At 47.5% G+C, this 15,605-nt stretch overlaps 1 protein-coding gene across 1 annotated transcript in view; it reads left to right on the top strand.

Moving 5' to 3' along the window:
* The window catches only part of CCBE1 (collagen and calcium binding EGF domains 1), a 248,425-nt gene extending 239,758 nt beyond the window's left edge, over positions 1-8,667 (top strand). The window contains exons 8-11 of the mRNA XM_008261421.4: positions 1,080-1,219; positions 1,319-1,354; positions 2,259-2,294; positions 4,711-8,667. Of these exons, the coding sequence (XP_008259643.3) occupies positions 1,080-1,219; positions 1,319-1,354; positions 2,259-2,294; positions 4,711-4,908 (410 nt within the window). The 3' untranslated portion in view covers positions 4,909-8,667. The remainder of the gene's footprint in view (positions 1-1,079; positions 1,220-1,318; positions 1,355-2,258; positions 2,295-4,710) is intronic.
* Positions 8,668-15,605: the final 6,938 nt, after the last annotated feature.

Here is a 15,605-nt window from a genome sequence, read left to right on the forward strand (position 1 = left end):
CAACAGGAGTTACTGTGCACTTACTCCTCATGTAGGAACTCTGTCCTTAATGTGCTGTACATTGTGATTTAATGCTATAACTAGTACTGAAACAGTATTTTTTCACTTTGTGTTTCTATGTGAGTCCAAACTGTTGAAATCTTTACTTAATATATGCTAAACTGATCTTCTGTATATAAAGAGAATTGAAAATGAATCTTGATGTGAATGGAAGGGGAGAGGGAGCAGAAAAGGGGAGGGTTGCGGGTGGGAGGGAAGTTATGGGGGAGGGAAGCCATTGTAACCCATAAGCTGTACTTTGGAAATTTATATTCATTAAATAAAAGTTAAAAAAAAGAGAGAGAAGGAAACCAGAATGGAGAACAGAACCGGGACTCAAAGCCCAGCACTTCACTACAGGATGCAGGTATCCCGAGTGATATCTTAACCACTCACCCAACACTCACCCCTAGAACTTCATGTCATACTTGCAACCCCTCTTCAAAGTAGATTTTTATTAGCCCAGCCTCACAGGTAAGAAGCTACTTAGCCAAGGTTCAAACCAAGATCTCTCTTATGTGGAACCTGCACTCTTAACCTGAGATAGCCACTCATCTGCAGTGATCAAGGGGATAGAGAAGAACAGGGAGGAGAGATGTTAAAGAGGTGAACCACATGTGAGCTGCTCACTGATTGGGTAAGGACGTTGTGGAAATCAGGAGATAGGAGATCATTTCAAAAAGTTCATGGAAGCAGGTATTATGAAAAGACTGTGCTCGGATTTCGAAAGTTTTTGCACCAAAGTAGGTATCTGTGAATTCCGTTTTCCACAAACTTCTTGAAGCACCCCATATCTGAGCAGGAAGACTTAAGTTTCAGGTTTAAGTAGATGACGAGTAGTCCCTGGAAGGAGGAAGATGGGAAGGCACTTGTGGTCACGTTAGGTGCAAAGTTCCTTTGGGATATCTTAGTGGAAATGACGCAAGGTAAAGAGTGGTGTGCAGAAGTGATGGCTAAAGGGGGTCCTAGACTTGTTCATCAGCCAGAGCCCCCTCTCCTCCTCGCAGACTGTGAGCTAACGAGGTCTTCTTTGATTACAGGCTCACCAGGACCGAAGGGGAGCCCGGGATTCCCCGGCATGCCAGGCCCTCCTGGGCAGCCTGGCCCCCGGGGCTCCATGGGCCCCATGGGACCGTCTCCCGATCTGTCCCACATTAAGCAAGGCCGGCGGGGCCCTGTGGTCAGTATCATTCCAGAGGGCCGCTTGCTGCTGTTGGGGAGCATGTGGTCTCCTCCTGTGCTCACCTCCTCTACTAAACCAGGTTCTTTGGTCTTACAGGGTCCTCCAGGCGCACCAGGAAGAGACGGTTCTAAGGTGAGTGTTGTGAGTGGTCCTTACTAACCGCAAGTTCCTGAGCTTCCGCTGCACAGGCCTCCGGGAAGCTCAGTGTGCACTGTTTAAAATAAGCAAGATCTTGCGTGTGGCCAAGTCGAGACGTAGGTACTCAGGCTGAGCTGCCCCACTCTGATCTCTGAAAGCTTTGAGCACCGACACGACACTCAAAATGTTTCAGGTCCTGGGTTGCAGATTTTTGGGTTAAGGATGGTCAGCTGGTATAGAGTCTATGCAATTTTCCAAAATCCAGAAAACACTCTGATTTCAAGGATTTCAGATAATGGTTACTCAAACCGGTAATGTTTTCCCCAAAGCTGAGAACAAGATCCATGAAGCAGTTTTCTTTAAATATGAAACCAACCTTAAAAGCGAAAATGACCACTAAAACCATTCCCAAGAAAAATAACCTTGTAAATGTTTTTAAAGCCTCTGTATTGTAATAATCACATTTGTGGGTTTTTTTCCTTTAAACAGTGTGATTTTATAAGGTTATTTTTGGTGTCCTGTTTCTTTGAGATGCTGTAGAACAGGAGAAGTTTGAATCTGTGCACATGCCTGGCTCCACATGAAGAGCCGCCTGCTACTTGTCGCATAAGTCGGTGTGCATTTCTTTAGAAAGTCCGTGTCATTCCCCATGCAGCCTGGAAATGCTGACATTCCTCCTGTCAGATCTGCTTAGAAACTGTGTGGCCTTGGGGGGAATCAGAATGAGAGACGCTGGACCCAAATAGCTCTGCACAAAGTGGTCCCGTTAGTCTACTGTCAGTCTTACCTTTGTTTCCTATAGAAAATATTGATTTTTTGGGGACAAGGAGATAGTTAGGGGTGGTAGCATCTATGTGGTCCAGAAAGCTAACCCTGGTCCTTTCTGTTTCTGTTTCAGGGAGAAAGAGGAGCACCTGGACCCAGGGGCTCTCCAGTAAGTAGCACTAATTTCCCTGCTTCCCAGTGGGAATGTTCTCAGTTGCAGTTCTCAGGATCCTATAAATCCGTCTTGATGGCAAAATTCTGCCCCTTCCAGCTGTCACTCATACAACCAAACCAGGGCTGTCTGGTTAGGAAGAGAGTCAAGGCAGCCTTTAGCAACTGGTTTGGATTTGGTTTTTACTTTGTTCTTTTTGTTGTTATTTTTGGTTATTATGGCTTAACATTTTTTTAAGATTATTTATTTGGAAGCCAGAGCATCAGAGAGAGAGAGGGAGAATGAGAGAGCTCTCCCATCTCCTGGTTCAATCCCCAAATGGCCACAACAGCCAGGACTGGGCCAGGCCAAAGCCAGGAGCCTGGAACACATGGGCAGAGGGGGCCCCAAGTACTTGGGCCATCATCTTCTGCCTTCCCATGCTCATTAGCAGGGAACTGTAAGAGCAGCGAGGACTAGAACTGGTGCCCTAATGTGAGATACTAGTTGTTGCAAATTGTGGCTTGCCCTGCTGTGCCACAACACCTGCCCCCATGGCTGTTTTTTTTTTTTAATTGCGTTGATGAGCAGACAGGGAGAGTTCCCATTGGCTGGTTCACTCCTTAAATTCCTGAAACAGCCCTCCGCTGGGGCTGAATCTGCATACAAGGATCTCAACCCAGATCTCCATGTGGGGGAGAGGGTCAGCTACTCAAGTCATCACCTGCTGCCTCCCGTGATGTACGTCAGCAGGAAACTGGAGCTTGGAGTCAGAGCTGGGACAGGGACCCAGGTATTTGAGTATGGGATGAGCATGTTCCATGGCCCCTCCTATAACCCTTAGCAGGTCAAGCAACCTTTCTCCAAAAAATGTAAATACATCCAGGGCTGCTTGGGTTCCCAAGAAGACAGTAGCTGTATATATAATGTAGAAGATTAGAAATCAAAGTTAATAGAATCCAAAAGTACAGAAAATTCAACTTCTAATAAAGTCAGCGTCGTTTTTGAAGGAAGACCTAAGGCCATGACACAGAGGTAGGGGTCTGGGTTCCTGTCTCGGCTCTCCCAGCCGTTGGCACTCTGGGCACTCACCTTCTCACCTGTGCAATGCCGGCAGTGGAATCTGATCTGCTGCTGCTGTTCTGAGAGTCCAGTGATGCCCAAATGCAGTGCAGATGCCTCGAAGTTCTCTGCAGTGTGAGCTGCTGCTTCCAGCTGCACAGCAGTGTGGTTGTGATTTCACTACAGGCCCAGAACATTCAGTCTACGCGTTTTCCCCGTGCCCCTTGCAGCACTACCTGGAAATTAGGCTTCATAAAAATGCTATGGAATCATAATGGCTGTTCAGTAAATAGAGGAGAAAGCTTTTGTTTGGACATTCCTAGTGAATGAGCAATTTGTGTGTCTGCACCATCCTCATGACTTCCTTTAGTTCGCAGTTAATCAGTCAACGAATCAACATTTTTTTTTTTTTTGGACAAGCAGAGTTAGCGAGAGAGACAGACAGAGAGAAAGGTCTTCCTTTTCCATTGGTTCACCCCATAATGGCCGCCACAGCCAGCGCGCCGCGGCCGGCGCACCACGCTGATCTGAAGCCAGGAGCCAGGTGCCTCCCCTGGTCTCCCATGCAGGTGCAGGGCCCGAGCACTTGGGCCATCCTCCACTGCACTCCCGGGCCACAGCAGAGAGCTGGACTGGAAAAGTAGCAACCAGGACAGAATCTGGCGCCCCGACCGGGACTAGAACCCGGGGCGCCGGCGCCACAGGCGGAGGATTAGCCTATTGAGCTGCAGCGCCGGCCTCATTTCATTTTTAACAAACAATGTTTTTGAGTGTTTATTATGTAAAGATGCATATTAATTCATTGAAATCCTTACCCGTGAACCTTGTGAAACCCTATATTAAGTTAGTGCTATCATTGCCCATATTTTGGAGATTAAAAAAAAAAAAAGCCCCAGGAAATGAAGTAGCTTGCCCAAGGCCACCCGGTGAGCAGCAGAGCTGGGATGCTGCGATCCAAACCCAATGGAACTCCAGCCTTTGAAGCACAGCTCTCTTGTCCTCATAAGAGGACATATCTCATATCTCATATCTTTGAGATTTCTTATAAAGAAGGAACCCTTAAGAAGTTATTCTCACTCTTTCATGCAGACCTGGGGTAGCCCAGAGTGAAGGCAGAGTGAAAAAGTCACCAAAGCTCCTTTGTGAGATGGGGACTTAGAAGACAATTTGGGGCACCCCCCCCAGGCTACTGTAGCAGTCCTTCTCCCTAACCCATTGGGAGCATAGAGGGTACAGGACGTGGTTGCCAGCGAGCAGCAGGGCTAGCAAGCCATGGAGCCACGCCAAGTCCCTGCTGCTGCTGCTGCTGCTGCTGCTGCTGCCCAGGGCGAGATCCGTGGGGTCCCAGCTGCGATTCCTCCCATGTGCACAGGGACCCCCTGGTTCTTTCGACTTCCTGCTCCTCATGCTGGCCGACATCCGAAACGACATCGCGGAGCTGCAGGAGAAGGTGTTCGGGCACCGGACTCACTCTTCAGCGGAGGAGTTCCCTGTACCTCAGGAATTTTCCAGCTACCCTGAAACCATGGACATGGGCTCTGGAGATGACTACACCAGAAGAACTGACTGAGGCGGCAGGCTTGGGAGCCCCCAGGGGCTTACATCCATAGCATGTCCCAGCGTCTTCATACCAGTGGGAGAGAAGAGGGTCTTCACCTGTAGTTCAATCATCTAAAGAACAAAAAAAACCCACCACTGGCAGCCTAGGAATGCTACCTTCTCCCTACTCTTCTTCCTCCAAATACTGCTTTCAGAGCCCTGAGAGACCTGCTAGAACATGTGGGGGAAATTATTGATTTACGTGCTTGCCCCCCTGGGAGTCACTTGGGCTACATTGGGACTTCTCTTCTGCTCCTATTTTTCCAGGAACTTCTAGATTTCTGGCTTATGTACTCTTGTGGCTGCTTAACATTGGCAGAATACGGAAAACGGGTGGGTGGGGGGAGATGGCCAGGTGAGCGCTAAAGAAATGTTAGGTTACTTCTAAAAACTAATTGATGTGTTTAAAATGGACTTAAGCCTCATCTCACATCAGAATTGGGGTTCCTCAATTACAGAGTGGTGGGAAGGACAGTCATGGGGCCCTTTCCTTGGTGGGTAGTTCTTTTTCCTTCATCAGGCTCTTAGATTACATGGTCTGTCCTCTGGTCCAACCTTGTTTGCCAAATTTGGTTAAAGAAAGGAGAGAATTGAGGAGTGGAGATTGAGGAAGATAGAAAAGAATTATAGTCCCGTGTTTGTTGTCATATATGACTACTGAGGGTTCATCCCAGGCTCATCTTACAAGTTCCCTAAGCAGACAAGAAAGTTACTCCAGCTCTAGGAATGAATCAGCTTTGGAAAGACAACCAGAATGTGAAATGTCCTGATTCACATTAGAACAATGGGCTTCTGGTTGCAGGGAAGCTTTTTGATCTAAAGAGGGGGCCTGTTCTGCCAGTGATGGATTATTTGTTAGTAACAGTGGCTGACCCCGGAGAGAGCTGCAGAATTCCTAGCACGGACCCAGTGCCCAGAAGATGCCAGCAGGCTGTGGTCCAGGCTGAATCGATGTACAATGGGGCTACAGCTGGAAAGGGGGTGCTGGCTTGGGTTGGGGGAGCCTGGGCAGAGACCCCTCTGAAGGCAGATTGGCAGAGGCGGATAAATTGGCTCCCGTTGGGTGTGGCCAATCAGGTTTACTAACATAGTGAGAACAATACACTATACAAAGTTCTTTTAGATGGAAGGAACACAGAAAACAGCCTTGGTTCACCTTGGCTAGCAGGTATTTTCTTCCTGCTATGCCCATTTTCCATTTTCCCCCCCTGCTTCATGTAGTCCAAGCTCCGGCTCTTTCAGTTCTTCTCTTTGATTTCCTCTGCTTGGCAGGGTGGGAAGCAGCTCAGAAAGCATCCATTGCCCAGTCTCCCGCTGAGCAGGAGGCCAGCAGGAAGATCTGTGCCTGTGAAAAATGGCTGGGGCCTCTGGGTTTCCACGGGCAGCTCTCACGTTTCCTAAGCTCTGCTTTCTCCTGGGGGTTTCATCTGCCCCTTCGGGAGACTTTGACCCTGATGTTGAACTTCACCAATGACCATTCTCACCCTCACGCTTGCCTTCCCCTTCCTCACCCTGTGATGTGCTCTCAATTCCTCAGTGGTCTGTATTGGGCTGTTTTCCATCACCTTTCAGCCTGCATCATTTAGCTCCCCTAGTGTGGAAACTTCCTTAAAGAACATCACTGCTGGTTCTTATGTCACTCTTACTCTTTAAGAAAGAAAGGGGTTCTCTCTGCAAGTCCCAAATGGGCTCAGCCTGCCTTCCCTTCTCCGGGTCCCATTGGAAACGCAGGATGCTAGTAGGTCAGTAGGTGGCTGAGCCATTCATGAGCTCTTGGCTCTACTGTTTTTTGTGCAAGAAACCCAGTGTCTGTTCATTCTTAAAGGGAAAGCAGTTTCATTTGCAAGGCTCCCTTTCAGACATCCTTGCTCCTGTGTGCTTCCAGAAGCTGTAACCAAGGACCTCTCCGGCCACAGGTTTATGAAGAGGTGGACTCAACATCTGAGCCCCACCTGGAGTATGTGAACTGTTTGCCTGCTGTGGGACAGTATTTAAAGGGTGTGGATGGATGAATGCTTAACAAAAAAGCTATGCCTGATGATTAGGTCCATCTTTCATTCTTTTTTTTTAAAATGAAAGAGTTTTATTGCCTTTTCTTTTTCTTGACAGTGAAGTGTTCAGAAATAAAATCTCTGTTGTCCAGTGCTCATAAAATGCAACCAAACTGTGTGTTTGGCCAGAGGCTAGCATAATATATTAAAAGAACGAACTGGAAATAGTAGTATCTGGGACTCATGAAACAGTTCTACATAATTCTCTCCAAGAAAACACACAGTATCCTGTATTTATAATTTCAGTCTGCAGTACCAAGTCAGTCTACCAAATTGTTATTCTCAGAGCTACAAAACTTGGACTACTGCAGGACTAAATATGTATTCAGCATGCCCAAATTACATTTTTCAAAGATAAGATATAAAGCATTATTCTTTTCTAATCATGTAGTTATGCATGGAGAACCAAAGCTTCACTATCTGTACAGGACTTGCCAAAACCTAATGGGAAAACCTCTGGGCAGTGAACTCTGCTACAGTTTTACTGAACCACTTCAAGTTTCCGAGGAAGAAATTTTTCGCGTATCTCAACCCCTCAGCAGAAATACTGACTTCAACATTTTGTACCCTCATAACCAGGCCATCCTGAGTTGCCTCTGTTTCTGGATAACAACAGGAATCAAGTTCTTCTGTTGGGAATAATGCAAGGAGGACCTGCACGGTTCTTTAGGAACCTCCTCTTTGTTCCTAGTTCCACAGGGAGAACTGATAGGCTCTGCTTTGCCAAAAGGCAGGAGAGGTCCAAAGAGGATGCTGCCTTCTCTCTCCTCCTCTGTTAATCCCCAACACCTGTTACAGAATTAACTGACCAAATGAAGTTAATTTCTACTGCATAAACTCAGGTATGTCTGTAGTCCAACAGGTAAGTAGTTAAGTGCTCATTGGTGTTCGGGGAGAGAGAGGGAAGTATCTCCCCCACCAAATACCCGATGAACAGTGCTCAGTTCTGCCTGTGATCCCTTTCTGATGTTCATAGCTACCGTTGGCTTTGGGAGCATTGTGCCTAGGCAGGGGAAGCCCTTCTCCATACCCAGGGGCTGGGAGTCACATCTTGGGAGTCACTCTTCTCCCTCCCCCGCCCTGTCCCAGCCTGTCCCACAGAGACAGCCACAGCAGCCTCGTTCTGCAAACTTAACATTTTTCAAATGAACTTCCTGAGAAGGAAGTTATTTATAGGACCCTGGGCCAAACAATTAGTAGCAGAGAGCCATCTAAAGTGATTAAGGCATTCAGGGAAATAAATGAAAATTTTCCTGGCACAGTCAGCACGTATGTTTCACAACAAATCAAAAAATAATTTTCCATTTGGAGAAATGACAATGGCCATGATTGTTAAAGCAGAGACACTTGGACTTCGTGTGTTCCTTCAACAGTTGGTGTTGCTTCTCCAGGGGAGTGGCAGAAGAGGACCCTTTTGCACACCCACCCCGTCCACCCCCAACCGTGGACCTTGGCATTCTTTGCTCAGTTCTCAAAGCAAATACCTGAGCAGTTTCATGTGTATCATGAGTTTGTTTGTATTTCCCAGTGACCAGCCATATACTTCAGTAGCTCTGGTGTTCATGAATTGTAACAGGTCCATATAACCTCTGATCTAGTATTCAAACACTTATGGATGTGATACTATGAAATGTGTTTCATATGATTGTATATGCTTCATAACAAAGTTATTTTTCGTATATGGCTCCACTGTGTTTTGTCTTGACACCCATTCCTGTGGATCAGCTCACCTTTTTAACCAGTTGAACTTGAGGAGATAGGGTGGGGTGCGTTTGTTTTAAACATTGGAATCAACCTGAGTCGCCCGCCTCCTGGGGTCTCAATGTGGTCCAAGCATTTGAGTCTAAATGGAGGTGTGAAAGCCCAGGTACCACTGCATCTGGGTCTCAGAGGCTCCATTCCCCAGCTATGTGGATCCTCTGGGACCCCAAGGTGGGATTTCTCAAACCAAGAACACTCCAGGGCTCACTGGAGGTGTACCAGGAACCCATGGTATGACTGTTTTCTATTGGTTTTTGCTCTGTTGCAGATTTAGAATTCCATGTGAAATTTCCTTATGGGGTAGGGGAGGCTGTTGACCACCTCAGTGGTGTTAGAGAACTGGGGGGAGCAAGTCCCAAGCACTGGCCACTGAGACCCTCAGCTGGAGAAGAGAGGCAGGGGAGTCTCTCTAGTGGAGCCCTAGGGAGGAGGAACCATATAATAAGGCTCCTAGCCGTCTTCAGTAACCTGAAATTAGCCCCTGTTTGCACATCTCACCTTCACTTAGCATTGGTGCAAGCAGAAAACTGGGGAGTGAAGCAGTCACACTCGCCCACCTCCTGGGGAATCTTTGGCAGAAACAGAAAAGGATCTTTCCAGAGAAAATCATGTGATCACATAAATACGCAGTTACAAACCGTGATAGGCACTTTGAAGGAAAGTGCTGGGTGTTAGAAGAGCCAGCAGCCAGCTCCTGCCAACACGACTCCTGCTGGGCTCCCCTGTGAACTCACTCCCTCGCGTTGTCCCCGACGGCAGCCGTGCCAGACCTCAGCGTCCCTCCAAGAGTGCAGCTCTGCGAGTGCTCTGGGTGAAGTGGGGACAGTGAGAACCAGAGAGACCACACATGAGCTCTCCAGCCCTCTGACTTTAACACACTGAGGCGGGGCAAGCACTTCCTTCATGACCTCTTGAAGCCCCACTGGGAAGTTGGTAACATCATGTGCTCCAGTCTCGATGCCAGCAGAACTTGAGGCCTGTTTGTTCCCGACAAGGGTGTGTCAGTCTTTGAAAAGCTGGCTCTGCTTTGGAAACCCAAAACTGAGGAGCGGTGCAGCTCAGCTCCAGGTGTGAATCTGCACAGCCTCATCCGTGTGTGGATGTAAAGTTGCAGGGCGGGCCCCTGAGGTCTGCAGGGATCCGTGGGTGACTGAAGCGGGATTGGTACTTCCAGGAATTGACGGGCATGAGAGGAAGAGAGGCATAGTCATTCCTTAGCCTGTGCTATGAAAATGCCGCCTCCTTGGGTGGCTTACAATGACAGAAATGTGTTCTCCTGCTCTTCTGGAGGGTGGAAATCCAAAGTCCAGGCATGAGCAGGAGGGGTCCAGAAAGCGTCCCATGCCCCCTTCCAGTTTCTGGTGGTCACCCACAACCTTGGTATCCGTTGCTTCCACCGTTCTACTCTTGTGTGTGTGTTGTCACATGGTCTCCAGCACTGTCCCATCTGAGTCCTCTGTATCTCGATGGTAGCTATTGGATCAGGACCTCCCAAATCCAGTATGACCTCTGCAATTTAATTACATCTGCAAAGACCCTATTCCAAATAAAGTCACATTCTGAGGATCCAGGTAGACATGAACTTGAGGGGATGCTAGTCAACATAGATGGAAATTTTCTTCCTGTCCATTGACTTCTCACCCGTAGCGTTTTGTCCAACTTGAAATTCTCATTTACTTCATTCAAAGTTTAAAAAAATATTGAGGGTCAAGGGTGGATGGGTGAACAGTCCAGAATCCCTGGTCTTGGGGAGCACGCTTCTGGTCCAGGAAGTCAGTCATGCCTGACTTGATGGCATCACGTTATGAGCAAGGGCTCATCAGGTGACTTCATTGTCATGTGAACACATAGTGCATGCTTACATAAACTCAGATATGCAGGCACTAGGCAGGGAAAGCTTTCGGGACCACCACTGTGTGTGCAGTGCAGCATGGACTGAGACATTGCTGCTGAGGCACACGGCCTGGTAAGTCTCAGGATTCTCCAGAGAAGCAGAGGCCATGTGCACTTAGAAACCGAGGTTTATTTTAAGGAATTGGCTCACACAACTGTGAAGGCTTGACAAGTCCAAAATGTGCAGGGTGTGTCGGCAGGCTGGAGACCCAGGGAAGAGTGAAGTTCAAGTCCAAAGACTCTCGGCTGGCAGAACTCCTTTTTGTTTGAGGGAGGTCAGTTTTTTCCATTACAGCCTGGACTGGTTGGCTATGAGTCCCACCCACATGGTGGAGCATAATTTCTGTGCTCAAAGTCTGCTAACTTAAATATTTCATATAAAAATTATTTTACAGGGGCATGGAGAATATTTGCCCAAATATCTCGGTGCAGTGGTCTAGCCAAGCTGACTCATAATGTTAACCATGACAATCAATACCAGTGTTGAAATGGAGAAAATCAGGTCAGGTAGAGAGTAAAGGAGAGTAGGAGAATCTACTTTGTGGGGGTGGGGGAGTTCATCAGGAAGACCCTCACTGGCACTGGGGTGGTAGATGAGCAGAGACCTTAATGGAGAAAGAGAGGGAGCCATGTGGTGTGTTGGGAGGAAGTGACAGCAAGATGCCAAGGCGAACCTGCCTACCGTACTCTGGCAGTGGGTTTGATGTGGCTGTAAAAAAATCAGGGAGCAGAGGAGAGGAAATGGATTGGAGAGACAGCCAGAAGTGCCCCACATAAGGACTTTGTACCTAATGAACAGGTGGAGGCGTTGGAAGGGACCATGATAGAAGCAAGGAAACCATTAGGAGACTAGGAGCAGTGTACTTGTTGGTTGACCCTGGACTGTGTTAGCACTTGCTACTACTTGTTCTGATTCCTTGCTAAAGTAGAAATGCCTAGCTTAAGGAGAGAAATTTTGTCTTTTTATTCCCAGTGTCTGCCACAGTAACCAGTGCATGATAGGGGTTGAATAGCTTTATAGTAAGTCTGATTCATTTAACATATTTGCTCTTCACCAAATGCCACTGGGTAGGTACTTTTGTTATTGCCAGTGTCTATACGAGGGGGTCTTCAAAAAGTTCATGGGAAATGCGTATTAGGACAAAACTATGCATGAATTTTGACCCTTTTTTCCTGCAACAAAATTTATCTTTTTAAAAATTATTTGAGAAGCAGAGTTCCCATTTTATGGATGCTCACAACAGCCGAGGCTGGGCTGGAGCCAAAGCTAGGAACTTGGAACTCAATGCTGATCACTCATGTAGGTGGCAGGAACCCATTTAGGAATCCACTGAGCCATCCCTGCTGCCTCCCAAAGTCGACACTGCCAGGAAGCTGGGGTCAGGAACTGGAGCCAGGAACCAAGCCCAGGTGGTCCATGTGGGATGCAAGCATCCCCACTGCTAGGCTAAGCACCTGCCCGTACACTTAATTCCATTGTTCACAAGCTTTTTGAAATATTCTCATACATCCTTTTGTCACAAAGCTAAACCATTTCAGACCAAGGTGTATTTCAGAATAAACATTAACTCACGGTGTCAGTTTGACATGTAGGGTAGGTGTACCGCAAACACGTAGCCACACGTTCTCTCCCCACTTGGGAATCAGTTTCACTGATGGATCCCCAGGGCACAGCAGCTCACACCAAGACAACCGTCCAGACACAAAGCCACTTGCTTCCCCCATTCCAATTTTCTAATATACTCTGGGTTGGAATTTTTTAAAAGATTTATTATTTTCTTGAAAGAGTTACACAGAAAGAGGAGAGGCAGAGAGAGGGAGATCTTCCATCCGCTGGTTCACTTCCCAGGTGGCAGCAATGGCTGGAGCTGCACTGATCCAAAGCTAGGAGCCAGGAGCTTCTTCCAGGTCTCCCACGTGGGTGAAGGGGCCCAAGGACCTGAGCCATCTTGTACTGCTTTCCCAGGCCGTAGCAGAGAGCCAGATTGGAAGTGGAGCAGCCGGGACACGAACCGGAGCCCATTATGGGATGCCGGCACTGCAGGCTGCAGCCTTACCTGCTACGTCACAGTGCCGGCCCCTGGAATCTTTCTGGCTTTCTGCTATGAGGCAACTGACAAATACATAATGAGACAATTACGATAGTCTTCAGTGGAAGAAAGGAAAGAATACATCTAACAAAGCTAACAACCTTGCTGTTACTTAGTGTCACATGTGGACCAAAGATAACTGGGAGTCAGTACTCAAAAAGAGAAACATAATAGATTGAGTAGCACATCATCTCATTGAAGGAATATGCTATTGAGTGTGTTTTCCTAGAAGGAGTAGGTCACGTATGTCCTTACTACATAGTCATTGATCAACATGAATTTCTGAGAAAGCCTCATGCTGAAAATGAGGTCACAGAAGGAAGCACATTCTAATGCAATGTCTCTGCATCAGGGTTAAGTTAATGAACTTAATTGATGGACTTGATTAAAGAATAAAGCACAAACTACCTTAAGCAGCCAGCCAGGTCATAAAATACACACACATAATTGAAACAAGCTCAAAGATAATTATCCCTTCTATGTAGGATGCACTCATTTTCTCTAATTTTTAAAGTTTTTTTTTGTTTGTTTTGTTTTTTACAGGCAGAGTGGACAGTGAGAGAGAGAGAGAAAGGTCTTCCTTTGCTGTTGGTTCACCCTCCAATGGCCGCCGCGGCCAGCACACCACACTGATCCGAAGCCAGGAGCCAGGTGCTTCTCCTGGTCTCCCATGGGGTGCAGGGCCCAAGGACTTGGGCCATCCTCCACTGCACTCCCAGGCCACAGCAGAGAGCTGGCCTGGAAGAGGGGCAACCGGGACAGACTCCGGCGCCCCGACCGGGACTAGAACCTGGTATGCCGGCGCCGCAAGGCAGAGGATTAGCCTAGTGAGCCACGGCGCCGGCCATAAAGTTTTTTTTTTTATTTGAAAGAGTTACAGAGAGGTAGAGAGAGAGGTCTTCCATCTGCTGGTTTACTCCCCAGATGGTCACAGTGGCCAAAGTTGAGCTAATCTGAAGCCAGGAGCTTCATTCAGGTCTCCCATGCAGGGGCAGGGGCTCAAGGACCATTCTCTGCTGTCTTCCCAGGCTCATTAGCAGTGAGCTGAATCTGAAGTGCAGCAGCCAGGACTCAAACTGATGCCCATATTGGATGCCAGCACTGCCTCTAATTTTTAATAGTGGTCACAACCACTAAATTGGTTCTTTCTGATTTACTAATGAGTGCAGCCCTCAGTTTGAAAACCAATTGTGGGACCTGCATTGTGGTGCAGGAGGTGAAGCCACATCCCATACCGTGCATCCCATATGACCACCAGTTCAAGTCCCAGCTGCTCCACTTCTCATCCAGCTCCCTGCTAATGCATCTGGAAAAGCAGCAGAAGATGGCCCAAGTACCTGGCTCCCTACCACCCATGTAGGAGACCTGGATGGAGTTTCTGACTCCTGGCTTCAACCTAGCCTGGTCCCAGCTGTTGCAACCATTTGAGAAGTAATCCAGTGGATCAAACATCTCTCTATCCCTCTCTGTCTCTCTCTGTCTCTCTCTCTCTCTCTCTCTCTCTCTCTCTCTCTCTCTGTGACTCTGCTTTTCAAATAAATAAATCTTTAAAAAAAACTTGTTTATATCAGTATTTCTCAAACTTTACTGTACATGTGAATCATCAGAAGATTTTATGAAAATGAAGATTCTAGGCATGTGTTATGGTGCGGCAGGTTAAGCTCCAGTTGGGACGTCCCCATCCCCCATTGGAGTGCCTGAGATCCAGTCCTTCCTCCACTTCCAACCCAGCTCCCTGCTGGTGTGCACCTGGGAGGCTGCAGATGCTGGTTCAGGTGCTCCCACATGGTGTTGATGCTGCTGTTCTGTGAACCACACCGTGAGTAGCAGACCTGGCCCTCATGCAGGGCAGTCTGCTGTGGACTTTGGAAAAAGGTAAGAGAGATTTTTATTAACTTAGAACTCTGACAAGGGTCAGGATTTCACGTATGTCTATTGTGTCATTTACTCAGGTTCTTGTTTCACCTGCTAGTAATTTTTAAAAATTTATTTGAAAGGCAGAGAGCGGTCTCCCATTCATTGGTTCACTTCCCAAATGTCCAAAACAGCTGAGATTGGGTGAGGCCAGAGCCAGGAGCCAGGAATTCAATCTAGGTCTCCCATGAGGGTGGCAGGAACCCAACTGCTTGAGCCATCACCTGCTGCCTCCCAGGGTGTGCACTAGCAGGAATCGAATCGGGAGCAGAGCTGGGCTTGAACCCAGACACTCTGACACAGGATGCTGTCATCCTAAATGGCACCTTCGCCACAGCAGCAAATCCCATTCCCCTTTTTCTTTTAAATAGAGTTTCCCAGGAAAATGGCACATTGTAAGATGAAACCATTAAATAAATCTTGCCTCTCCATTAATATCTTCACAGTAATCAAGTTGCTAGCTAGATGAGGAGGAAAGAAAATATCTAAAAGAAATAAGGAAGGTAGGGGAAACTTGACAGAGGCGAGCATCAGCTTTGCTCACTCTATCGGCTCCCTCTGCAGCCTGGGCCCTGGCCCTGCCACAGGCTGCTGCTGTTTTGTTGGCTTCTTCCCGAGCATGGAGCAGACGCACAGTCCATGCTGCAGCTTCACCAACTCTCCCTGTGCGATGTGGTTTCCCCCACACTCCCGGAAATCCAAGACTCTGATTCTTGTTCCTTCCTGGCGAGGTGACAACATGTTCTGAATTCTCACTTTTCCTCTGGTCTACTTCCTGTGGCTTTTTATCCTTTTTCCTTCTCTAACATCACTACCAACCACACAGGGAATGGGAGCTGGGTGGGAAGATCATTAAACCAGAAGGAAATGCATATCAATGGAGTCTTATTTTGCTTTATAAATAGTCTTTGTGATGTTTGAGGGTGGCTTGGTTTCAGAAGTCAGGTCATTTTTGTTGG

This window comes from Oryctolagus cuniculus, chromosome 10, assembly GCF_964237555.1.
Source record: "Oryctolagus cuniculus chromosome 10, mOryCun1.1, whole genome shotgun sequence".
Taxonomy (NCBI): domain Eukaryota; kingdom Metazoa; phylum Chordata; class Mammalia; order Lagomorpha; family Leporidae; genus Oryctolagus; species Oryctolagus cuniculus.